Source organism: Jaculus jaculus, chromosome 3 (assembly GCF_020740685.1).
Source record: "Jaculus jaculus isolate mJacJac1 chromosome 3, mJacJac1.mat.Y.cur, whole genome shotgun sequence".
Lineage (NCBI taxonomy): Eukaryota > Metazoa > Chordata > Mammalia > Rodentia > Dipodidae > Jaculus > Jaculus jaculus.
In genome coordinates this window covers 114,384,463-114,411,617 of record NC_059104.1, presented here as the reverse complement: position 1 = coordinate 114,411,617, position 27,155 = coordinate 114,384,463, and the positions used below count along the sequence as shown (strand labels likewise).

Sequence of the window (27,155 nt, the reverse complement as noted above, 5' to 3'; positions counted from 1 at the left end):
CACACACACACACACACACACTCTTTTATGCTTTAAAGACTATCTTCCCAGAATGTGAGTCCTATCTGAGAACCAGGAGTTCTCTAATTCCACAATTAAATGAGGATGATGTGTAAGATTATTTTGGGTAATGGAGGTAAACCGCAATCAGGATATTTTGTAGTTCTTGACTTAATTTGGAAATTGAATGAGAAAACTTTCAGATGACTGATCATCAACTCATGTGCTGTTACAGGTCACGGGATCATTAGTGATCTCAAGGGATATACACAAATTCTCTACAATATTTCACAACAAAAAGACCTGTTTGAGGACAAAATTGGAGAATACCTATGGAGTACCTAGAATTACCTTAAAAACTTTGCATTCTTTGAGGCATACACTTAAGCTTCTGCATGTCCCCAGGAAGTAAAGAATTATTCTTGTTTCAGTCTTAAAAAGGGAGAGACTAAGGAAGATATTAGAGAACTTGAACAATGTCAGCTAAGAACATTATGCAGCCAGTCTGTCTCCAAAGCACATGCTACATTGCTTTCTGGGACATCCATCTGCACAGCAGGGAGTATCTTCACCGTGTTCACTCCTGGGCAGTGCTGGACGTAAGAAGGACACATGGCTGATTGGTACCAGATGTCTTCATTGCTGTGAGGTTCCTGTCACAGCCACCAAGATTTAGGAACTTTATGGATCAGCAAACCACATTGGCCTTCTTGCTTATATTGCTTTAAAATGCAACAGCTCTGAGATCAAATTTATAAGATGTACAATTTACCCATTTACAGTGTATAATTCCTTGAAATTTAAATATTCATTGAGTTGTTCAACCATCACTGTTATCAAGTTTAGAACATTCCCATCCCCCACAAAAAACCCTGATACTCATTATCTGTTGCTCTCCAATAACACTTCCCACAACTTCTGACAAACATTAGTCTCTTATCAGCCTCTATGGATTTTCCTATGATCAACATTTCATACAAGCAAATGATACATGCATGTAACCTTTGTGTATGGTTTCTTTTTACTTATCATGATAGTGTCAAGCCTCATCCATTTATAGCATGTCTTCATACTTAATTTTTTTTAATGTTGACTAATAATCCACTGCCAGAATCTCCATTTTAATTATGCATGTATCACCTTGTGGAAATGTTTCTACTTTTTGACTGTTAGGATTAGTGCTGCTATGAATATCTGTGTGCAAGTTTTTCTATTGGCATCTTTAATTTTTCACAGGTTACACGTACTGGTAGTGGAATTGCTATGTTAATATGTGACATTCTGATAACATGCCAGGCTAATTTGTTCTTTGCTTATTGATAGTAAGAAGTTTTCAGCTGATGAATTTTTCCTCAGGTGATTTGGCTTCTCACTAGAAGCACCTTGACAAAGAAAGGTAACAGATGTTGTCAACAACAAATGTTCAACATGTAGTATGGTATGAATAGCCACTTCAGAAATAGAAACCAAAGCAAAAGTTTGGAGTAACCACCTCATTTCTTCTTAATATTAAGTCTTTTTAGTGAACATATGAAACAAACTTAACCTATGATGATAACAATAGTTTGTATCCATTAAAGACTGTATATGTCCCAAGCAATCTATGAGGTACATATACCAATCAATTTAAGAAACTCTAGTGTGTCTTGAAATTGTTTTAGAGTCTAGAAAATAAGATTAAAAAATTATAACAATGTCAGACAGGTATAATTTTATCCATGTTGATAACCAGGTAGAGAGAAAAAATTATCTTGAATTAAAAAACACCTAAAACTAAAATATGAACTTCTCCCAAAAGAAAACTATCAGACAAAACTAAGATGGGACAAAGAAACTTTCATTGAAGTTATTATCAGGAAACAGGAAATAGAATTACCTACTGTTATTGTCTTCTCGGTCTGTGTGCTTTCGATCTTATCTTTGGTTTGTATTTTCCATAGATACATAGAATTTGTTGCCAAATGAAGCATGATAAAGGCTAGTAAATATTAACAGAAAAGAAATGAAGAACTGTTCTAATATAACATTTTTATTGGCTTTTGTTAAAAAGTTTTCTTGTAGAGTGTCCATCTGTTGCCTACAATTAAAACTCATTTGAATGTTTGTCTACTAACCCACTTCAGAGACCAGTGAGTAGGTGGAGTCAAGCAAAGTCAGGGGATAAACCTTGTGCTGTATTTTGTTCGTTGAAAGCAAAAATGGGTGTACTTATCTTCATAAAAAGAAATGGTGGCCATTGGTTGTAAAGAATAATTATAGTTCATATGATGATATTATTTCCTAATGAAATAATTGTGACGTGTGTGTGTGTGTGTGTGTGAGTGTATGTGTGCATGCACGTGTATGTGTCAGGGAATGCACAGTTCTATTATTGGAAATGGAAAACCACACTGATTAATATGTTTCCATCTATTAGGTAAGAAAAAATGATGAATGTCTAACTAAAGAGTACATTATATTGATTCTGATTTTGTATAAAGTTGACTTAATTTTTCATTTAAATTAAAATTTTCATACATAATTAGGAATTGAACGCCCTGGGAAGAATCCCTCCCCCACATTGTGCTTTAGTCCTTAACATCATTACCAACCACTTGCAGTCATGTTTATTCCTCAGGAGAAACTAAACCTTTCAATTTAGCAACCAACCCAGGAACTGGATTTTACCACACTGACAACATCTTCCTTCTCTGTATCATATTTGAATGTTTTTGGTCCTGAAAAGAAGTAAATGTAGCCTAAAAGAAACAAAGTTGAGATGGTGGTTATTGGAAGTGAGTTCCAGATCTGTAACTAGGAGAATTTATAATTGCAGCTTTCTTGTGTGGCACCAGTGGGAAACTGGGAATTCATCAGATGGCATTCAGCTTGTCTTCTACATGCTCCAGCCTACCCTAGAATCTGACATGTCTAACTTCTCAGTCATTTCTCGTCCTTCTGTGTTCCAGCTAGGGTTAGGACTTCACTTTGAAGCCATCCAAAAAGCCATCCTCAGATACACTTTGGGTTTCTGCTTGGATTTATTCTTTGCAGAGTCCCTCTCCTCCTTTCTTGCTCTTGTCATACCTCCAGCCAATCTTCAAATCCAGCTAATGTCTCACTGTGAAATCTAAACTGGGGGCTGGAGAATTAGCTCAGTGATTAAGGTGCTTGCCTGCAAAAGCTAACAAACTGGGTTTGATTCCCCAGTACCCACGTAAAACCAGATGCACAAAGTGCTATGTGCATCTCAAGTTCATTTGAAGTGGATAGAGGACTTGGTGCACCCATTCTCTTTCTCTCTCTCTCTACCCCCTCTCTCTGCTTGCAAATAAAAATAATTTTTACAAAAATTAAAAGAAATTCTTCAGGCTGGGGAATGGCTTAGTGGTTAAGGCACTTGCTTGCAAAACTAAAGACCCAGGTTCAATTTTCCAGGGCCTACGTAAGCCATATGCACAAGGTGGCACATGCATCTGGAGTTCGTTTGCAATGGCTGAAGGCCCTGGTGTGCCCATTCTACCTCTCTATCTGCCCCCCTCTCTCTCTGTCAAATAAATAAAATAAAAAATAATAAAGGTGTGAGCCACCATGCCCTATAAAAATAAGAAGTTTCCAACAGCCAAGTCTAACTTTTGCTTTCTCTGATCACCTCTTAGAATGATCATGAAGCCCATAACACCATTCCATACAATGTCATAGACTATCTTGTCTTCCAGCAATTTCATCTATGTCAGATGGGGAGACCTGTCCTAAAGATGCTCAGCATTCTGGGAGAGCAGGGGTCAAATGTGGAACAGCTTCTGCGCTCTGCACAGTGTTTAGCTCTGAGCTTCCTGCTCAAGAACATACTGACTCAAAGAATGTAGCTAAATTTACTTATGATCTTAGTTCATTAGGCTTTCCTAGCTATGTGTTAAATTTCAGGTGTTAGTTGGATAATGGAAGAGTAGAAGGTACTGGGAAGGTTGAGACTATGTACATTTTAAAAATGAAGGTCTGGAGAGATGGCTCCATGGTTAAAGGGACTTTCTAATCAAGTCTGATGGCCCAGGACTCATGTTAGCAAGATGCACAAAGGGGTGCACACGTCTGGAGTTCATTCTCAGTAGTTGGAGGCCCTGGCACACCCATTCTGTCTCTCTCTCTCTCTCTCTCTCTCTCTCTACTTGCCTGTTTCTGTATCTCTCTCTCAAATAAATAAAAATAAAATATTAAAAAAAGAATGAGGTGGAGAGTGATAGAGGAAGATTTCTTCTCCAGACATTGACTTCTGGTCCACACATATAAAACATGTGTGTATATGTATATATATGTGCACATAGCACTCAGGAAAAAATAATTCTCAAAAAACTGGGGGCTGGAGTGACGGCTTATTGGTTATGACCCTTGCCTGCAAAGCTTAAGGACCCTTGTTCATTTCCCCAGGACCCACGAAAGCCAGAGGCACATTGTGGCACATGTGTCTGCAGTATTTTTGCAGTGGTTGGAGACCCTGGCATGTCCATTCTCTCTTGCTCTCTATCTACCTCTTTCTATATCTGTCCCTCTCAAATAAATACATAACAATTTTAAAAAATGGAGCTTAGATTCTTGGTCTACTCTCCCCAAATGCTGTTTCCTGCAGAGGCACTCACCATTTAATTCCACAGCAGCGTCAATTTGACCACTCACTCCAGAGAACTCTTCTTCAGTGGTTTTTGGATAGTCTTTTTCCATTTTCCTTTTCCGTTCATCAAAGCTGAAAAAAAATTCACAAATAAGAATATTTTATTGATTATAGATGACATTACAGGTCAGACATATTTATCCAGGTCTGATTTAATACTTTTTCATTTTAGCTATCTCTCTGTATCTTTCTTCAATGCATGAATGAACAATGAAAGCATGGAATCAGAACTAAGAACATCTGTAATAACCAATCCCTTGTGTCTTAGAGCAGTTTAAAGGAATTCCATTGCTTCAGCTTCCTGGAAAGATTATCTAACTGACCAAATGGATTGAGTTCTTGCTCTGAATCACCACCCATCATTTACAGTATCTCAGAAGAGAGTTACTGAGTCTCTTTGTGATCTAGGTGACACTTTGTAAAAAGGCTGTGACTTGTGTGAGTCAGAGCACACTATGAACTCAGTGTCAGGCTACCATGACCTGCCCCTCTTCAGTGAATTTCATTTAAAGGATAGGAAAGTACTTTTTTTTTTTTTTTTTTAATTAGCACAGAGCTCCAAGTGGGGAACTTCCCATGAACATTAACACTCCTCACCAAAAGGTCAACTCATTTTCCCTGGTCTACCAGGTAGTTTCCCTTGGCAGTAGATCATACCAGCAGTCTCCTGAGATGTGTCTCCTCTGGTTCTGACCACACAAATAGGGGGAAAATTTTTCCCTGAGATCTGAGCAGGAGTCAGTCTGGGACAGAAGTATTCATGCTGAAATGATTAGAGATTGAGCTGCTTTTGGAGTTTTGGGGATGGAAGCTATTTCATTAATATTTCTTTGAGACCTTTAATGTAGCCATTATAGAATCAGGGGCTTATGCCAATAGCATAAGGCTGTTTAATTTTCAGTTTGCCAAGTAAGAATCCTAGTTATAAAAACAAAACAAAACATTACTACTTATCTTCATTATTTCACAAAGAAAAAGTCCGAACTTTTATCTCTGAAAAAGGCAGAAAGGATATGATGATAGAATAAAAGACAGTTCTTGCCAATAATGTATCTTTATACTAATATAGAGTATACTTCCCTACTTATCAATGTGCTCATCTTACTTTGTTGTGAGCTGGTGAAAACTTGGTGATAGTCTAGCCTTTTGTGGACAGGTATTTGGGAGTTTCTATAACAGAGCAAACAGCATCAGGCATATGGTCAGGTGGCTTTGAGTTTGGCTTTTTGACTCTTATTTGCTGGCTCTGTGATCAGCAGAATATGCTCTGAGCTCTAGTTTGCCCATTTGGAAAATAGTGGCTAGGAGAGTAAGGGACAATTCTCTCTCTCTCTCTCTCTCTCTCTCTCTCTCTCTCTCTCTCTCTCTCTCACACACACACACACACACACACACACACACACACAAACCTAGTTATGTGATATCTAGGATAGATCCCAGCCATAAGACTTTGTGATTTATTCTGATTCCAATAACGATTACCCCTGGCTTCATAATATGAGGTTGAGTCAACTTTGTGATTTGATCTGGGCTCCAAAGTCAACAATGAATTTAATCTTTAATGCTTAATTTTTCTTTCTTTTGTTTTTTTCTTATAGTGAGTCTTATACATTGGTGCTAAACATCTTACTTCTTGCCATTTGCATGCATTCTTTTGAGAAATGCATAGATGGTCCTTTGATCATATTTTAACTGGGTTCTGTCTTTTTATTAGTTACCTACAAGTCCTTGGCATGTTCTAGATACAAGTCCTTTGCCAGATGTATGTTTTACAAGTACCTCTTCCCCCTCCATATATCTTATTACTTTCTTGCTAGTGTTCTTTGAAGAATAAAAGTCTTATATTTTTAAATCTCCATTGATGATTCTTTTCTCCCATAGAGCTGAATGCGGTGCAGCTTTTTCCAGATTTTCAGCTCAGCTCCAGCTTGATTTCTCAGTGACTTTGCAGCCCAAGTATGTGAGTCTTTAGCAATAGGGTTTTGCTATTTATTAATCCTTAAATTTGTCTAGCCAGGCCAAATGAGCTAATGGGTGCAGTAATTGCAGGTCTGTTATGGGGGAAACCAACTGCCTGGTACTGAAAACCTAGTCAAAAGCCTATGATGGGGAGGTCATGAGACCTAGGAATGTAACGCCTGCTGGTGTTTGGCTAAATGCATATATTATGTCCACCAAACTGCCAAGTAAGTACTTTTTTAACATTTGTACCCATATATTAATGGTACTCTCACTTTTGGTTAGAGAAGCATATTTTTTCAGATGGCAGTGAACTCTGGGTTGACTCAAAAGGCACCATAGTGCTGAGAAGAAGTGACAGAGGAGTATTCAGCACTGAACATCTCTATCACACCCTCAAAGGCTGAGGGTACATTGTGGAAGAGGTGGTAGAAAGAATGTAAGAGCCAAAGGAAGGGTAGGACTGCATATAATGCACTCTTCCAGACATAAAATGGCCTGGGTATCCATGACCTCACAATGCCTGGTACTATCTACACAAGACCCTAATAATAGTGGGAAAAATGATGACATCAAAATAAAAGAGAGACTAATTGAGAAGGGGAGGGGATATGATGGAGAGTGGATTTGTGAAGGGGAGAGTGGGGGAGAGGAGGGAATTATCATGGTTTATTGTCTACAATTATGGAAGTTGTCAATAAGAACAGAAAAAGTCTTATAATTTGGTGAAGTCCAATTTGTGTGATTCCCTTCTTTTTTTTTTTTTTTTTTTTTTTGGAGGGGCCATATCTAAACTCCCAGTATCAAATCCAAAGTAATAGAGATTTGTCTCTGAATTTTCTCTAAGAGTTGTAGTCTTTTAGCACTACACATAAGGTGGTTGACCAGTGGTAATTGTGTATGATGTGAAGGAAGGCCAGGTCTATGCTTTGTGTGTGTGTGTAACTCTCCATTGTCCCCAAACAATTTGTTGAAAAGGATGTTCTGTCTCCACTGTATGGACTTAGCACATTGTAAAAAATCAACTTACCCTAGATGTATGAATTTATTTCTAGACTCTAAATTTTGTTCCATTCATACACATGTATTTCTAATATATATGTTTATATATATGTCTATCCTCATACTGGTTCTCACCTTTTTTGTTTTCTGTTTCTTTGTAGTACAATTTAAAATTAGGAAGTATGATTTCTCCAAATTCGCTTTTCTTCCTCCAGATGTTTTGGTTATTCTAGGTCTTATTAATTTACATAAGAATTTTAAAATCATCTTGTTAATTTTTGCAAAGAAATTATTGGCATTCTGATAGGTGTTATTCAATTTGTAGTTTAAGGGGAATGTTTAATAGGGAATATTGCTATCTTAAAAATATTAAGGCTCTTAATCCATGACTATGAAATATCTTTCTATTTAGCTCTTTTAAGTTTACACCAGGAATATTTCAGTTTTAGGCTAGGTGTTTTCATTTTTTTTTTGTTACATTTATTTTTAAGTATCTTGGTTTTTTGATGCTATTAGGAAATGGTTTTTCAATTTTATTTTAATACCAAATTGGACATACTCACTAGTTCTAGTAGTTTCTTTTTTAGAATATACCTAATGTTTTTGTACTAAAAGATTGCATCAGGATTGGAGAGATGGCTTAGCAATTAAGGTGCTTGTCTGTGAAACCTAAGGACCCAGGTTGGATTGCTCAGAATCCATATGATCTAGATGTACATGGTGGTACATGTGTGTGGAGTTCATTTGCAGTGGTTAAAGGCCCTGGTGTGCCTATGTTCTCTCTCTCTCTGTCTCTCTGTCTCCCTCTCATAAATAAAAATAAAATATCAAAAAAATTATTTTAAAGAAGATTACATCATATACAAATAGAAGTAGTTTGACTTACTGGCTCATCTGGATGACTTTTACCTCATTTATTCTTGTTGAATTACCCTGGTTAGAGACTCCCGTAAACATTAAACAGGAGCAGGAAGAGTGGAAATTTTTTCTTTGTTCCTGATCTTAGGGGAAAAATGATTAGTCATTCACCATGAAACATGATGTCAGCTGTGGATTTTTCATACATTCTCTATCAACTTGAGAAAATTTCCTTCTATTCCTAGGTTATTGGTATGTTTCTTTTTATTACAATGTGGTGTGGAGTTTTGCCAAATACTGTTTTTTTCTGAAATGATCATATGGTTTTTATTTCTTATTCTATTGATGTAAAACATATTATTTATTTTTGTATGTTAAAACAACTTTGTAGATGGGCGTGGTGGCGCACGCCTTTAATCCTAGCACGTGGGAGGCAGAGGCAGAGGTAGGAGGACCACCATGAATTTGAGGTCACCTTGAGACTATATAGTTAGTTCCAGGCCAGCCTGAGCCAGAGTGCAACCCTACCTTAAAGAAAAAAAAAAACCAACAAAAAACAAAAACAAAAACAAAAAGCAGCTTTGTGTTCCCAATGACAATTCCACTTGGTCTTTGTTTATAAGTCTGTTTATATGTACTGCTGGATTTTGCTTGGTTATTTTGTTTGCCAAGATTACAGCTAATTCAATCTGTCCCTCACTGAACTATAAAACTTTTGTTATTCTTTGAAATAAAAATAACATGAATATCTTTGCATGTATTACTTAGCATGTGTAATGCAAATATGTATTAAAGATGTATTCCTGAGGTGGATTTGTTGTATGTGTGTGCTGTGCATTTGCAAAAGGGCCAATTTATTGTAGTTTTATTAATTTACAGTTTTTTCTACAATATTTTAGAATGCCCACTTGCTAAAGCCTTTGTTTAGCTAGGGGTGATGGTTCATGCCTTCAATCCTAGGACTCAAGAGGCAGATGTAGGAGAATCACTGTGAGTTCAAGGCCAGCCTGTAACTACAGAGTGAATTCCAGGTCAGCCTGGACTATATTGAAAACATACTTTGAAAACAAACAAACAAACAAAAGACATTACTTACAGTTTGGTTTTTGCCAGTTTGTTAAGGGGCAAATGTTATCACAATTTTCACTTACATTTTTATACTAGTTGTGATTTGCACATTTATACTACATGTTTTCTTATTTTTAAAATTATCTGCATATTTTCTGTTAAATGCTTTTAAATATTATTTTCTGTTGGGTAATTGATGTTTTCCTAGTTGCTTTATAAGTCTTCTAAATGGAGGGATTCTTACTATCTCCCCAGATTTGCGTTGTCACTTATTTTATCATATTTTTGCTTGTTTGTTTTCTGGTGAGGGGATTGTATTAGAAACTTATCAGTTCATGATTGGACAGCATCTGTTTTAATGTTATGCTTGTAAATAATCTTTTTCATATATATGTATATATATATAAACTTTAAAAATACTTTATGTCTGTATATGTATGTATATGTGTATATACGAAAGAGAGATAGATTGACAGAGAGAGAGAGAGAGAGAGAGAGAGAGAGAGAGAGAGAGAGAGAGAGAGAGAGAGGGAAAGTGGCTTCCTGCCATTGCAAAGGAATTCCAGAGGCCTTGCATGCACCATTTTGTGTATCTGCCTTTTTGTGGGTACTGGGGAATCGAACCTAAGCCATAACGCTTTGCAAGCAAATCCTTTCAACTGCTGAGCCATTTCTCTAGCCCAAAATAAGCTTTAAAAATATTTTTACTGGGCTGGAGAGATGACTTAGCAGTTAAGGCATTTGCCTGAAAAGCAAAAGGATTCCGGTTCAATTCTCCAAGTCATACGTAAGTAAGATGTACAGGGTGGCGCTGAATCTGGAGTTTGTTTGCAGTGGCTGGAGGCCCTGGTGTGCTTGTTCTCTCCCTCTCTCTCTCTGTGCCTCTTTCCCTCTGTTAAATAAGTAAATAAATAAATAATATATATATATATATTTTAAAATATTTAAAATATTTTTATTTATTTATTCTCCTGAGCCCAGGGCTAATATATGCTAGACAGACACTAACTGCACTACCAAGCTATATTCCAGCTCTGCTTGATTAGTTCTTCTTATTAGTCAGTAGTGTTTCGTTCAATATGTACATCTCTGTAAAAATTTAGTTTCCTTGTACTATTACTTTCTAGCGTTAGTCCCATGTGGTTATTATAGAAGACAGTTTATATGCCTTCAATTATTTTTAAATTACTGAAACTTGCATTGTGGTCCAACATAGTCTTGTATCCAGAAGGATACTCCATGGACCCGTAAGAAGACTGCACACTCTGCTTCTGTGGGCAGCAGCAGCCTATGGATTTGTGTTAGCTCTAGTTGCTTTAGAGTCCTGCTCAAGTCTTATTTTCCTTGCTCTAGCCCATGTAATCCTCCTACCTCTGCCTCCCAAGTGCTGGGATTAAAGGCGTGTACCACCACGCCTGGCTCATCTCTCACCATTTTTGTCCACTTTGATTCATACATCTTAGGGTTTTCTTGCTATATTTACATATGTTTATAATTGCTGTTTGTTGTCTTCATGATAGATTGATCATTGAGCACTATAAAATGTCCTCCTTTTTCTGTGGTAACATCTATTTATTTCAAAGTCTGTTTTGTTGGGTGCCTGTACGCCCATTCAAGCTTTCTTATAGTTTCTATTTGCATGATAGTTTTCCTCTTTTTTATTTTCAGTCTTCTGTATCTTTATGTCTAAAATGTGTCCTTTAGATAGCATATAATTGATTTTCTTTTATGTATAATTTGATGATCTCTGCTGTATGACTGGATTGTTTAACTTACTTATATTTAATATTATTGGTAAAGTTGAGTTTATACTATTTTATTTTGTGTTTTCTCTAGTCTTCCTTAAAGTTTTCTTTTGTGTTAGTGAAAAATTTCCAATTAACATATTAATTTCTTAATAAATTTTCTTAAGTCATTTTCTTAGTGGTTGCTATTGGCTTGTCTAAACATCTTTGTTGTTTCAGACAGAATCTGTAGCCCAGGCTGACTTTGATCTCACTTGTAGGTGAGGCTAGCCTTGAACGCATGATCTTCCTGCTACTACCTCCCAAGTGTTGAGTTCTCACTCCTGGTTTCATTATACATCTTCATGAACAAATTTTGCTTCAGATTTATACTTTTTTTTTTTTTTGAGGTAAGGTCTCACTGTAGGACAGCCTGACCTGGAATTCACTATGTAATCTCAGGGTGGCCTAAGACTCACCTCTTACCTCTGCCTCTCGAGTGCTGGTATTAAAGGCATGTACCACCATGGCAGCACAGATTGATATTATTTTAATTCTACTGATATATAGAGATATTTCTCCTAAATGCTGTGTTTCATTCCCTTCCCTCTTATGGTTTTATGGTTATGCATATTATAAATATAATGCAATTCTCAAAATTATTTTCATGATCATAATTTTATGTAACAATGCTTTTGTAAAAAGTGAGAAAAAGAAAGAACCAGTATATATTGATGACTTTTATTATATAATCCTTATTTGTTACCATTTTCTGTGAATTTGTGTAATTTGATGCCATTCCCATAGTGAAATACAGCCTTTTTCTACTACCCCTTCATGCTATTGGAAAACATACTCTGATATAATAACCCCAACAATGCAGTGATGTATATTATCATTTTATAAAATTGATTTTTAAATCAGTTAGGAGGAGAAAGAAATACATCTGTATAGTGTTTAATAACGTTATGATATTGGGTAGTGCATGTATGTGTGTGTGCGTGTGTGTGTGTGTGTGTGTATGAGCATGTGTTTGAATTAAACAGGGTCACTTGCCTTTAGTCTAAATGACTTCCTCAACTATTTCTTGTAAAGCAAGTCTACAAGCCACAGACTCTCTAGTTTTGTTTATGTAAGAATACCTTCATATCTCTTTCTCTTAAAATGATAAAAATGATAGCACTGCTAGGCATTGGACGCTCAGTGGAGAGTTTTTTCCTTGAGCACTCTGATGCTCTCTGTGGTTTCCTAGCCTCTCTCGTTGGCTGGTTTCTACTCCTGCCACATTTCTGCAGGAGGAGTATGCTTATCACAGATCACACTGAGTTAGTCCCTGGTTTAAAATATTTAAACATCTCCCTCTGCTCGACAGAATAAACACAGATATTTCTAGAAGGTCGTCAGTCCTCCATGACCTATTTCTATCCTGATTGTCTGGGGCTGTCTCTCTGGTTTAGCCTGTGTGCTTGTCATCTTGAACCGCTTGCTGTTTTCCCCACGTTCACTCAGGGCTTTGGCTTCAGCTGTTCTCTCTGCCTGGAAGCCACTTGCCTCACCCACCTCCTGCCTGGGAAACTCCTACACAGCTCTCAAAGTGGAAAGCAGTCATATTTTTCTGAGAATTCTTTCCCTGACCCATTGCTACACTTGGCCATTTCCCCTTTGTCCTGCTTCCCTGGTTGTTATGCAGTCTTGTAGTGGACCTCTCTAGGCATTTCTGTTAGTCATTTACCTATAGGTCTACTCTTGACTGTTAGACCTGTTGAGGGCATTTGAATAGCCTTATATAATTGGCAAGGATTTCACATTTTTTCTCATTTAATCTTGTTATTCTATGAAGTTGGTACAGTTTCTTTGTCTATTTTCCAGATGATGAAACTGAGAAAGAAAAGTGCTCTGGATTGTGTGATCATTGCTGGTGGATTTGAGATTAACACTGGGCTCACTTATTTTTACCCACATTCTTTTGTTTTGTCTTATTTTTGTAGTGCTGGGCATTGAACTTAGGGCCTCATACTTGGAAGGTAAGTGCTGTAACTCTGAGCTACATCACCCACCCTCCAACTCACATATCTGGCATATGTATGTGGTGGGTGTGTATGAATTGTCATATATAAATGAACATACATATGTATGTATGAATGTATACAAATGTGTTCCCACGTGGAGATTAGAGGTCAGATAAAGCACCCAACCAAAAGGAATTGAGGGGAGAAAAGTTTTTCTTGAAAAAATTTTGGTTAACTGGGGGTAGGGCTTCATGATGGCAAGGGAAAATGTGGCATGAGCAGAGGCTGGACATCACCTCGGCCACAGCAGATGGACAGCAGCAGTGGGAAAGTGAGCTGAACTCTAGCAAAAGAAAGCTGTTCATAACACCCCTAAGCCCATCCCAACAACATACTTCCTCCAGCAATGGTGTCAACATGATTGAAAAGGGGTGGGTTCAGTAGGTTTGCAAATCACCTTACATAAATTCAGAAACCATTAACTATCTCAAAGAATGACAGAGATAATTACATCCCCTGTCCCTGGAAAACTATTGATATAGCCACTATTTTGCTATTGGTAGATGAAGAAGAGCATTGAAGGGGGGAAAGTAGCCATAGACAATGGGAAAAATGCAAAGAAGGAAGACTTGTATCCAAAGGCTTTCAGAAAGAGGAAGGGAAGGGAGAAATAAATGGATGCACAGAGAAGTAGTCAGACTTGGCTAAGTTTAATACAGCATCAATTTAATGCATCATATGGGTGACATATATGCCATTTGATGCTGTATGTTATGGTGTCAACATGGTTGAGTTTCCTTTTGAGACTTCACTTTGTGGTTCTCTGTGTGCTAATGCTCTGTAAGTTACTACTGTATGACACATGGGTTCTACCTCTTAGGATCTAAACCAGCATGACCCCAAGCCAAGCTTATTTCTCTGTGGAGAAAGCTCTTTGCCCATTCCTCATGTTCTTCATTCACTGAATCCTGGTCCAGATCCTAGGAGCTCATAATAAGCATGTGTGCACTTTAAGTTTGTTTGCATCACAGGCCAATTCAGCATGAAGATCAAAGCAGAAGCTGTCAAATGACTAAGGAAAGTAAGACCTAGCCCATGGGTTATGGATATTGATAAAATTGTTAGTCCATGACTTGAAACTTGTGGTTTTATCCTATATTTTAGCATGACATATTCTTAGCTATAAAACTTCATCTGTCCCCTTTTGCTCTTCCCTCACAGAATTTTTTTTTCCTTTTCTCTTTAACTTTTTTGTATATTTAAGAAGGAGGAAGAGAGATAGAGAGAGAGAGAGAGAGAGTGAGAGAGAAAGTGAGAGAGATGAACCACTACAAATAAAAATGAACTCCAGATGCATGATTGCATCTGGCTTCAGGTGGGTACTGGGAAATTGAACCTAGGCAGGCAGGGTTTGCATTCAAGTTCCGTTAACCGCTGAGCATCTCTTCACTTCAGAATGTTCCTTCTTCCTGCTTAGAAGAGGGATGTGTTGGCTGAACCTCCACTGGCCACCTCAACTCATGAAGTAATTATGATAACAGAAATCACATGTTAAGAATGAAAGCAGTAAAATATCAGAAAAAAAGAGTCCCAGTGATCACAGACTCACTATACCAGCTTTCAATTTGTTGAACTTCAGGTGTTTTATGTGTATGAAAAGAAAACTCTTCTGTATTTGAGCCACAGTTATTTTTGAATGTCTGTTACTAGCAGCTGACCACAACTCTTAATCAAAGTAGGGTTCACATGACAATGAGATGCTGTACATGTGAGGGCCTGAAAAGCATCATGTGTACAATTCTGAGGGCTTTACCCACAGGGCTGTGGCAATAGCTTTTTCTGAACTTAGCTGCAGGTCAGGGCTGCTGGTCTAAGCCCTAGAGCACACAGTGGTGCGTGAGGTTGAGGATCACTGTCACAGAAAAGGTCATTTATATCAGAGGCTGTTAGCTTTTAATGTGAAAACCCCCTTGAACTAGTTCTTTGATTAATTGCTGCTCAGAGGAATTCTGGGGGGAAAACAGTTGTTGGTTAATAATCACAGATATTAAACTAGTTATTTGTTCATTATCATATGAGTTTCTACTATGACTGAAGAGTTTTTCATTTTTTTTTCTTTTATTAAGGTAGAATCTCGCTGTAGCCCAGGCTGACCTGGAATCCACTAAGTAGTCTCAGGCTGTCCTCAAATTCACGGGGATCCTACTACCCGTGCACCTGAGTGCTGGGATTAAAAGATGTGTGCCACTATGTCCAGCTGAGTTTTTCTTTTTAAGTACCAGACCTTATGCTGGATATCTGCTTGCATTGCATCCTCTAACACCACAGATGGTGAGTTTGCTTTCTTAACTACCAAAATGAGCCCATTAGCATTTGAGCTAATGTCCCGGATCAACGTTTTAATGATTCCTCTTTAGTTACATTGCTAAAGACCCTCCTTAAGAGATACTGACAGAGACCTACTGTAACAGTGCAATATTATTTCCTCTGGGAGCAAGACATATCATTAACAGAGACCCTTGCCCTCCCTAACTTCCTGTTTACAGAGAACTTTGAATCTGTTCCCTTATCAAACCTCTGTCATGCATTATGGGGTGTTCTGAAATGAATGCATTTGGACTAAATTTGAGTGGTGTTCTGCTTTTTCTCTAGAACCCTATCTTGGACATAAAGGTGTCAACACAGTCACCTGCTTGGACTCTGTCTTTTGGAGTTAGGGAAACAGGTAATGTCAAGGAAAACCGGGGCCAGAAGAGGGCATATGGAGGCAAAGGTGGTCTTTGCAGGACCTTGGCAAAGAGTTGCAGTCATTTCTCAGCACCTGGGTCAGGTTTGGTTGTTATCAGTCCCTATAGGACAGGTTTAGAAATTATATACATCTCCCTTTGGATAAGAAAAATCCTTATGTTCTTGTTTAGATAAGAGGACTTAACCAATCAATAAAGCTATTTTCTTTCAGTAGAACTTTCCTTCAAAAAGTGCCACATTCATGACCACATCCATTTTTGTCCTAATGCACAGAGATTTCTGGCATTCATTTTATGTCCACATAACAGGAGAGTCTGTTCCCCCTCTGACATTCCCATTGGGTACTTAGTAGGTTGGGGATGCCACCTCTACTTTTCCAGGCCATTGGGACCCAGCTAATGAATTCAGTAAAATATCAAGATGTTTGATTCTAGAGATCAAAATAATGGGATTATTTAATGTATGTTTCAGTCATCATTTGGAAGGTTCTATATCTGAAAGATCACCCAATGGACAGATTGAAGACCATTGGTCAAGAAGTCAATGGGTCTATTGCAAACTTTCCTGAATCCTTTCTTGAACAAGATATTTTTTCCCCATTATTGTAGACATTATTATCCCATTATTGTAGACAAGGAAAGGCATACCTGTAGTATTCATCTCCAACAAAGAAAAGGGTCTTCTGAGGCTCCTTGAGATAGACAGCAGCATCTATGCGCTGCACATGTCTTGGGAACCCAAAGTCGTAGATAGTTCGAGGAGGACCTTGCATCTGAAATCCTCGGGTTATCCAGTAGTGGGGACCTGAAAATGAGAACTAGAGTCCACAGAAACTCTATAACACTTAGAAATGCACTTCAGGTGTAATGATTTCTGTTCAGGATCCAAAACCATGGAGATTTTTGCTATGGTTATAATAGGAGATATAAATATCTAATGACCCAATAAATTTCAAACTTCACTACAGGCAAAGCATTCTAGTTCTGCCTTAAGACATCAATAATAAACTGATAACAGATGTTACTTACATTGAACACATTTGTGTTTTTCAAAATACTTTTGTTCATAATTTCCTCTCATCTGTATACAGCCATAAAAAAGAAGAGGCAAGGGCCATATAAAAATCAAGACTTTCACTTAAATTGGCATCAGCCTTTTCACAATTAGCCTCAGCATCAAGAAAATATAAGCAAAGACTAACAGTGCTTACTTTTCGGATAACTTCCACTGGCTGGCTATTGTCATGTCTTCAAGGTTCATATTACCCTAATCATCTTGCAGAGGAAAAATGAGGGCTCATGACAGTTGGATAACTTCCCAATGTCATTCAGATAGTACAAGAGACTGGAACCATGTGGGCCTACCTCCTGAAGACGCAAGTATTCCTTTCCTCTCAGCTGATTCTGGGCATGGCATTATACAGAGATTTTGTGTTTAAGGATCTCAGTAGGATGTGCCATGCTGCTCTGGGCAGAGATGCAGGGACTGTTTTTTAGCTGCCCAGCTATGGTCACCTAGCATGGTGCCTTACTAAGCTCCAAAGCTGGGTTCTGAGGATAGTTGGTGACCACTGTCATTCCTGTCACTGTTACAATGGTGTGGGGTGACATTTCATACCCAATCTGAGAAGAAGCAGTGAAATCTAACACAACCAGTGTTTAGAGGTTCAAATAGGTGGGGCGCGCAGCCCCTGCCATTTCTTTCTCTGACGCATCTGCAGGGTACCTTTGAAGAAGAAGGCAATTCCCCTCTCAGCCACATCATAAGCTGCATCCACATTGGACATGAGCTGGGGGAAGGAGCTGGTGATGGTGCTGGGCCGAATCCCTGATGGCAAGTGCACCTGCCTTCGCCAGAAAATCCTATTGGGTGGCCCAAAAGAAATAAAAGTCAAGGAACTGCTTAGATCTTAAATTGCATGGAGACCACAACAGTACTTCAAGCCACATACCAGAAACCATTCTTAAATCCTCATTAGCCTATGCTGTTCTTTTAAATAATAACACATAACTTTATTTTTATTTATTTATATTTTTGAGACAGGGGCTTATTTAATCTCAGACTGGCCTCTCAAACCCACCATGTAATTGAATAAGATCTTGAACTTCTAATCCTCCTGTATCCACCTCCTGAGATTACAGGTGTTCCCCAACACTTCCCATTTTCATTTTCCTTTTTTTTTTTTTTTTTTGAGGTAGGGTCTCACTATAGCCCAGGCTAACCTGGAATTTACTATACATTCTCAGGGTGGCCCTTGAACTCATGGTGATCTTCCTACTTCAGCCTCCTGAGTGCTGGGATTAAAGGCATGTGCCACCATGCTAGGCTCAACCATTTTCTCTCTCTCTCTTTTTTTGGTTTTCAAGGTAGGGTCTCACTCTAGTCCAGGCTGACCTGGAACTCACTATGTAGTCTCAGGGTGGCCTTGAACTCACGGCGATCCACCTACCTCTGCCTCCCGAGTGCTGGGATTAAAGGTGTGCGCCACCACACCCGGCTCATTTTCATTTTTAATCATATGGTTTCTTCAACTTTTAATTGTTCTGGCATCTCCAAGAGCTCCTCCCCTTCTTTTGTTTAGAGGTGCTGAAAGCATCAAGGGCATAGCAAGAAAACAGCTTGGACATTTTACACATTCAAGCTGCAACTCTCTTGTTCCAAATATTACTCAAATAAAATTTCTCTTTTCTATTCTGATCTTTCAAAATTAAATTCCTGGAAAGATTCATCAAATAAAGTGAATATGGCAAATATTATGTAAATGAAGCAAATGCTTCTGGTTGGGAGATACTCATTATTTCCTATAGAAATAGCAGAAAAGATGAATAATTCTAAATTGTGATGCCTGTATAACATCTATTGATGGTATTTGTATCTTTGAGCCTGATAGCTAATTAACAGAAAATCTATTACACATATACTATTTAAGGTTCAGAAACTCCTCCACCCATTTATCCAATAGCATTTCCATAAAATTTTGGCAGTATGCAAATGCAGGCTGAATTATAGTAAATGTAGCCCATTTTGCATTTTAGAAATGATTTTTTTTTCTCCAGGAAGCATCTGTAATTTATTTGGCTTCATAAAAGCCCCAGATCAATATATAACATTATTTGTTGACACAGCCACTATAATAAAGGTGGTTTTTTTTTTTTTTTTTTGGCAGGTTTTTACTTTAGCCCAGGTTGGACTTGAGCCCACAGTGATCCTCCTACCTCAGCCATTCAAATGCTGGCCTTAAAGGCGTGAGCTACCGCATTATAATAAAACATTGATACTTTACTATCCATACAGTTAGTTTAAAAACTTACCAGTCAGGTAGTAGGAACATATAACTCTCTAGAAAGTTATAACTCAGAGTGGTCTGTGCTACACATAAGTTGAGAGTCCTCTAAGAATACACAAGAGGGATATCTCATGACATTTGGTTGTTCAGTAAAGAGCATTCCAGACAAGGCAATTTATACTGATGTTGAAATCTCAATGTTGGGAGGAAAGAACTATGTCTTCATGTTTCCAGAGAAAGCACACAATATTTCAGAAGATGTAATCCAGAGTTCCAACCCAGCTATTGCTTAGTATCTGCAAACCTCAGTTTCATCATCTCTTCAGTGAGAATCATCCTTCTCTGGTCAATGTCATGAGACTTTCAGGAAGATTGGCTGAGATAATGCATATGAAAGTGCATTATAAACTGTTAAGTGCCATATGGATAGATAGCATGTATTTTAAAAGTTATTTGCCTCAACCTTAATTCCATACTAATTGGGCACTAACCACTGGGAAGAGGGAGTCCATTTCAGGTGCATCACCTCAACCCAGGTCCCAAATATCACAACCTTACCTGGAACATTTATGTATTTGCAAACCCTGAAAGACTCTGGAAAGCTAGTGGGCTCAAAGGTTACTTGGTCCTTAGGGGCAGGCAAACCTCTGAGCAGACTCCAGCTGCCCTGATGTTCATCCCACCTACTTGCTCACTCTCAGTTTTATGAATTCTGGATTTTCTTTGTTTATGACTTGGCTTACTGAGCAGTGTGACTTGGCCCCATGCCCTCTCCTGGCCACCACTTCATCTGGAGCTCTGGGCTCCCAGGAGTGTTCAGTATCTACTTTCTGGATTAACTGGAACCTGGTGAGGGGTGTGAACAAGTGTTAGCTAGTTTGTGCAGTTCACCAAGAGTTCTGACAGACTGGCTGTCATCAGCTCACTTCATTGATATGCAAAGGGTGTGTTTCAGGGTGTCCATGGTTCCTTGGGGACACAAAATTCAATAATGCCTGATTAAAGTTTTGGTTATCACAACTACAGCTGGACAGTTCTGTCAGAGCCAGGGACATCCAACATAACAGACTTGGCTAAAAATATCTGTATTGCCAAAATTGGAAGTCTCTTTTACAGTTATGACATATTATAATGTACATATTGTAAGCATAAGATAAACATAAATACTACCCATTACTTTTGTAAATTATCACTTATTCGTAAAGGAACTTGTAATCATGAAAAATTTTCATAAACTTGTTAAGAAAAATTATGTTTGGTATGTAACAAAACAATAAAATACATATTCAAAGGATTTATAATGTTAGAGCTATTGATTATAGCAAGCATGAATTAAAATTAAGCTAAGTAAGTATAACAAGTAACATATTAATATATCTGTAAATGTATTTAAAATATAACCTCCCTCCCACACCCCAAAAATGCCTGCTGGATGGAACCTACGAACCTACTTGAAAAGAACAGATGTAGGACATACTGGAACTATGAAATAAAAATAGATGACCACAACATGTCAATAGCCCAGAATCTGATCTTTGATAAGGAGGGAAAAAACAATGGAGCTTATTGATACTGTAGACCTGTTGATTAGATATTCAGCCTTACTATTTATCTTTGAGTGCTCAGTAGCTAGTGCTGTACCTGGCACATGATCAAGACTCAGTAAATGTCTGTTGGCTAAATAAGTAGGTGCCAGAGGGTTAAGTAGAAATAATTGATCAGTGAAGATCATAGTATATGAAATGTTCATTTCCTTTTACTGGAACACTCACTGTTCATTAGAGATTAGTGACTGATAACCTTCTCCCTAACCTCTCTTGGCTCTTTGTTTTTCCCTGAACACTGGACTGGAGGAGCAGGGGAGGTCAGGATCATGTAATGTTTATCTTTTTATCCCAGGGCTTTAGCAGAACGCCTGGTGCATCTTCAATGTCTGGTGTTGAAACCTTGATCTTTCTTTTTTCTTTCTTCTTCCTTCCTTCCTTTCTTTTTTCCTTTTGTGCTTAGAATTGAATCCAGGGCCTTGTGCATGCTGAGTATCTGAACTACCTCCCTAGCCTAAACATTTTTTTCTTTTTGTTTTTATACCACAGGGCTTCTTAAACCTTTTCTACCTATGATCCCTTCCTGACCAGTAAATTTTTATGTGTCTCTTGGTATTAGATATATAAAATAGGTATAGAACTCAAACATTTACTGGTGACAAATCATAAGGAAATTTATTTCAAAACAATTAGTTGTATACATGTAATTTAACCATTTATTAAAGATGAAAGCAAATTGGATACTAATAAGATGTGAGGGGGTATCTAATACAATCCAATACTAAGATAGACTAATTTGAAACATGCTGAGGAATGATGCTAGAAAAATATTACAAGTCTTTGTTTTCATAAGAAATATTTTTATGTACAATGGAAACAAAATTTGCAACATACATGAGCCCTTGTTTTCAGGACTGTCCATTGTCACTGTGTGATGTGGTAGTGTGTGCCGTGCACTGTGTGTTCGTGGTGTGATCAGAACCAGGGTTGTAGCGAAGTTGAGGTGCAGCATGGGTGAGTGCTGCTAGAAATGCCTTGGAATCATTATGTGTTTAGTTCTTAATTAACTTTTGGTTATTGTGTGTTCAGAAACCTCTTACTGTTGTTAAATTTTTCCATTCCACATTCATATAGACTACCTCATATGGGGCCATGACCTATGGTCTAACCATTTTCCATTTCTTACCTCCTCTTTTCATTCTACCTCTAGCCAGAGCTGCCTCTTTCTTGTCCCCCTTGTCTTTATTGTTTTCACTTCTATTTTCTTTTCTCTTCCCTATTTTAGTCTCTGTTATCCCAATACTAATCATGAGTCTTACTTCATTGAACCCAAGAAGAATACAATGTATAAAAGTTAAAACTCAGGTGTAGATAGTAGCATGGGTAAAAAATAGTCAAAATTGGGCTGGAGAGATGGCTTAGCAGTTAAGTGCTTGCCTGTGAAGCCTAAGGACCCTGGTTCAAGGCTTGATCCCCGGGACCCACATTAGCCAGATGCACAAGGGGGCGCACACATCTGTAGTTTGTTTGCAGTGGCTAAAAGCCCTGGCACGCCCACTCTCCTCTCTCTCTCTGCCTCTTTCTCTCTCTGTCACTCTCAAATAAATAAATAAAAATAAACAAAAAATTAAAAAAAATAGTCAAAATTGGGCTGGCGAGATTGCTCAGTGTTTAAAGGCATTTGCTTGTACAGCCTGATAGCATGGGTTCCATTCCCCAGTACCACATAAAGCCAGATGCACAAAGTGGTGCAAGTGTCTGAAATTCTTTGCAGTAGCAAGAGGCCCTGGCAACCCATTCTCTCTCTCTGCTTGCAAATAAACAATAAAAAGAATTAAAAAATAGTCAAACTTGTGCACGGCATCCTTAAATTAAGGCTGTGCATACCCATCTAGGGAGCTCAAGGGGATCACTATCACGAACCTTTGCCAGAGAAGCTATAAAAGGGTCTCATCCTTCTTCATGAGAGACTTCAGAAGTGGCAGAGATGAGGTTTTGACGTTCCCTTCCTTTAGCCTCTGCCTGAAGTCTTAATACAGTAAAAGTAGTCTAAGGTAAACAACACCGTTTGTTGACTTTCAATGACTCAACCTTCATTTAAAGGTAGAGCTCCAGGGAGATCATGTGGGAGGGACAATTGCTCCTGGTTTGGGCTCAAGCCCATGGAATTCTGAATGATGTGACTTCAAACAGGTGATCTAATACCAGTGGTTAGGGATTTTATTGTCTCTTCTTTATACAGCATTTTGCATTTCTTTTTCTTTGTGAGCTCCTTGTCCTGTCTTCCAACATGACTATTTCTCACTACTGAAGCCCTCTTTTCTGGGGGACGGGGTTTTGAGGTAGGGTCTCACCCTAGCCTAGGCTGACCTGGAATTCACTCTGGGTTCTCTGGGTGTCCTTGAACTCATGGTGATCTTCCTACCTCTGCCTCCCCAGTGCTGGGATTAAAGGTGTGCGCCACCACGTCCAGCTTGAAATCCTCTTTTGACCCTGCTGCCTCTGCCTCAGCTGCTGTTTTAACTTCACTGTGTTATTTACCAGATTCTTAAATGGATGGCCTGTTTTTAACCACGCGGGGCTCCCTGTGGCACTAGCCATTGTCCACCCTGCCTTGGCCTTCTGCAAGAACTATATGCCTTAATTATCCTGGCCAGGCAGTCTCTTCAGACCTTAATTTGGCAACCTCAACATCATTTTCCACTGTTGAGCATAAAAGCAAAGCACAAGATAAACCTGCCTGAATTATTTGGTACTCCCCCATAAAGATTTTGTGTCTTGATGTCACTTTAAACATTAACTTTTTCTCTGTGTGTCTAACAAATCTCTCCATTTTCTCTCTGTGATCCCCGCTACTATGTTTGCAGCCACGGGCTTCTCTCTTCTTTGGCTCCTCATCAAATGAGCAGCCCCTCCCAGTGAGCCCTTTAGAACACCTCTTTCATTCTTCAATTGCTATTGTATAACATCAAAAAATGTTTTTCTTTGCATTCTAATTCAAGATACATTATGACTCTTAAAATGTGACTTTATTATATTAAGACAAGAAAAGAGAAGAAAGTGCAGAGAGCTCCTGCTGTGGGGAGGGCCAGCAGGGTTAGAGAGACTAAACAGGCGGAAGGGTCAGGGTTGGGTCTCCACTTGTCTCCGCCCAACTGGGCCCAGATGAGGGAAGTTAGCCAGAGCCTCTAAGCTCAGAAGCCAGCCAAGATCCAAAACATTTTTAAAAAGAGAGAATCCTATTTTTGTGAGAAAAACAAATCTTCTTGTGGTGATACTGAGTCTGCAAGGGGCTGGTGTGGAACAACTTGAGGTGGTTTTCCTATGAACTCCCATGTGTAGGAGTCAAAAAGCAGATGTTTATTCTAGTTAAAAATGTAATGCTGGGCTGGAGAGATGGCTTAGTGGTTAAGTGCTTGCCTGTGAAGCCTAAGGACCCCGGTTTGAGGCTCGATTCCCCAAGACACACGTTAGCCAGATGCACAAGGGGGCGCATGAGTCTGGAGTTTGTTTGCAGTGGCTGGAGGCCCTGGTGTGCCCATTCTCTCTCTCTCTGTATCTGTCTTTCTCTCTGTATCTGTCCCTCTCAAATAAGTAAATAAAAAGTGAACAAAAAATATTTTAAAAAATGTAATGCTATGTTGGTAGCTCTCTTTTATAGCCAGTGGATTCCATATGTTCATGGCAGGAGAGACCCCATTTAAAAGTCATAAGACATGGACTGTAAGAGACAATTTGTGGGGCTGACAGGCCAGGATTAGTTTCATCACTTAAAAAATATTTTATTTATTTATTGAAGACAGAGAGAGAATTCCAGATGCATAGGCCACCTGTGCATCTGGCTTATGTGGGTCCTGAAGAATTGAACTTGGGTCCTTAGGCTTTGCAGGCAAGTGGCTTAATGGCTAACCCATCTCTTCAGCCCAAGTTTCCTCATTTTGAAACAAATGATTTGGACAAGATCAACATTTATGTTTGCTCTGTTTGTAAAAATCTATTATTAACCCAATATCTGTAGCTGATTGTGATAGTTTTGATTTAGTCCTTAAAATTGTAGAGGTCACAAGCAGTCTTGGCCACACAATGAGAACAAGACTAGCCTGGAATACATAGTGAAATCCTGTCTCAAAAAAAAAAAAAAAAAAAATCCCCAAATTAATCTATACCATCTGAAAAATGCCAGTGTAATTTTAGAATGACTGCATATCCAATTATTTCTTTCCACTCTTCAGTAAGTGACAGAGAAAGCCTGAAATAGCCCATTTTTGTTATCTATTATAAAGAGTAAATGCATATTATCACTAAGTTTAGGGTGAATACCCATCTGTGCACTATGGAGACTATCTAACAATTGCATGGGAACTTCAAAAGGTCCTGCATTCCATCTGGTTTTGGAAACAAACTATGCTTATTTTGTCACAGCATGAAATGTCCCATCAACAGATTCCTGTTGGTGATGGGGAATTCCAGGCTGGTGAGTGGGAGAAAGTAGGCAGGGGAAGGAGCTTTCATAACTTAGCGGCTCTCTTTTGCCAACCTAACTGTGACTTCAAAGAGTTCTTTGTTCTTGGTTCAGGTTTACTGTGGGACTTTTGGTGACAGCTGGTAGGGATCCAGAGCTATAGAGTCAGAGTTTCAGCTCTGGATGGCCTCTTGGGAGGAAGCAGAGCAGGGTGGTTAAGAGTGGGTTCTGGGCTGTCACAGCATAGGTTTGAATTCTAGTTTTACGCCTTCAACCCTTGAGGAAGTTGCTCACTCTTCCTCTGTCTTGTAAAAAGAGAGTAATACTTCATATCTCACAGGAGGAATGCAAGGGATTGAAAACAAGGTGCTTAGTATAGTAAGTGCTCAGCACAGAGCAGTCAGGACCAGAAAACGCTCTTTTTGCAGCAGTGAAAGAGAGGTTCAAGGCCCATGGCAGGTTAGAAGCCAAACATTCCTGACTCATACCCTTATAACTTTTCCCAGTTCTTTAGAATAGCTTGTAGTAGCTCATCCCCCCCACATGTCTTTGTATCATGTGCATGCATGTGTGCATATGTATGGGTACACATGTGCATGTAGGTGTACATGCACATGTGTGCAAGCCCATGTGGACACCAGAGAACAGTCTTCATGTTAGCATCAGGAACACTGTCCATTTCCTTTTGAAAGAGGTTCTCTCATTGCCCTGAAGCTCACTGAATTGGCTACACTGGCTAACCAAAATCTCCAGGGACCCTTCTGCCTCTGCCTCCTCATTTCTAGGACTTCAGGTGTGCATCACCATGCCTGGCATTTTACATGCATTCTGGGGACAGAAACCATTTGCAGCAAGTACTTAATCTACTGAGTTATCTCCCCAGCCTCACCCCACACATTCTCATCAACTGCCCCCTTTCTTCTAATCCCACCACAATATTCTTTTGCAGATGTCTCTAGCCTCTATGTCTCCTTTCTATTCAGTTATCATCCTTTGTTTTCACAGGCAAACTTAGCCAAAAGATAAAGTATTCTTTTTTTAAATTTTTTTTTTATTTGAGAGCGACAGACACAGAGAGAAAGACAGATATAGGGAGAGAGAGAGAATGGGCGCGCCAGGGCTTCCAGCCTCTGCAAACGAACTCCAGATGCGTGCGCCCCCTTGTGCATCTGGCTAACGTGGGACCTGGGGAACCGAGCCTCGAACCAGGGTCCTTAGGCTTCACAGGCAAGCGCTTAACCGCTAAGCCATCTCTCCAGCCCAGATAAAGTATTCTTAAATAGTCATTTGTAATTGCCATATAGAGCTTTTTTGGTTTTGTTTTCCTTTTTAAAGAAAGCAGTTATAAATGAACAAATGGTGTAAGACATATGAATTCAACACCTCCTGTGCCCCTACACTGATGCACCAAACCACCTCCAGTGCCCCTGCCCTGATGCCCAACACCATCTCCTGTGTCCCTGACCAGATTCCCAACACCATCTCCTGTGTCCCTACCCTGATGTCCAGCACTACCTTCTGTGTCCTTGCCCTGATGCCCAGTGCCATTATTGTGAAAGTCCAAGCTTTCTTCTTCACCAGGGCTGGCATCTCACTACAGAGTCTCCAATGCAGCGTGGACTCTGACACTGTTACCCTGGTAAGGACAGAGATTGTCACCACTGTGTCCCAACCTTTTCTGCTCTTCACCTTGCCAACCACTCCTGGGCCATTGTCTATCGACTTCCCTGTATTTATTTTTGGTTAAGTGAAAGCCAACAGACACTAGTGAGATTGAGTCCTTTGTGTTACATGCAAACAACAAGGCTGGGGAGGGATCTCATGCTTGTGTTCTTTAGTTAAGAACC

The 27,155-nt window shown here is 38.9% G+C and overlaps 1 protein-coding gene across 1 annotated transcript in view; it reads right to left on the bottom strand.

Annotated features, from left to right (window-relative positions):
• Positions 1–2,637: 2,637 nt before the first annotated feature.
• Positions 2,638–27,155, bottom strand: part of Mmp20 (matrix metallopeptidase 20) — a 47,692-nt gene continuing 23,174 nt past the window's right edge. The window contains exons 7-10 of the mRNA XM_004661906.2: positions 17,742–17,878; positions 16,664–16,820; positions 4,617–4,720; positions 2,638–2,738 (exon numbers count right to left, since the gene is read on the bottom strand). Of these exons, the coding sequence (XP_004661963.1) occupies positions 2,638–2,738; positions 4,617–4,720; positions 16,664–16,820; positions 17,742–17,878 (499 nt within the window). The remainder of the gene's footprint in view (positions 2,739–4,616; positions 4,721–16,663; positions 16,821–17,741; positions 17,879–27,155) is intronic.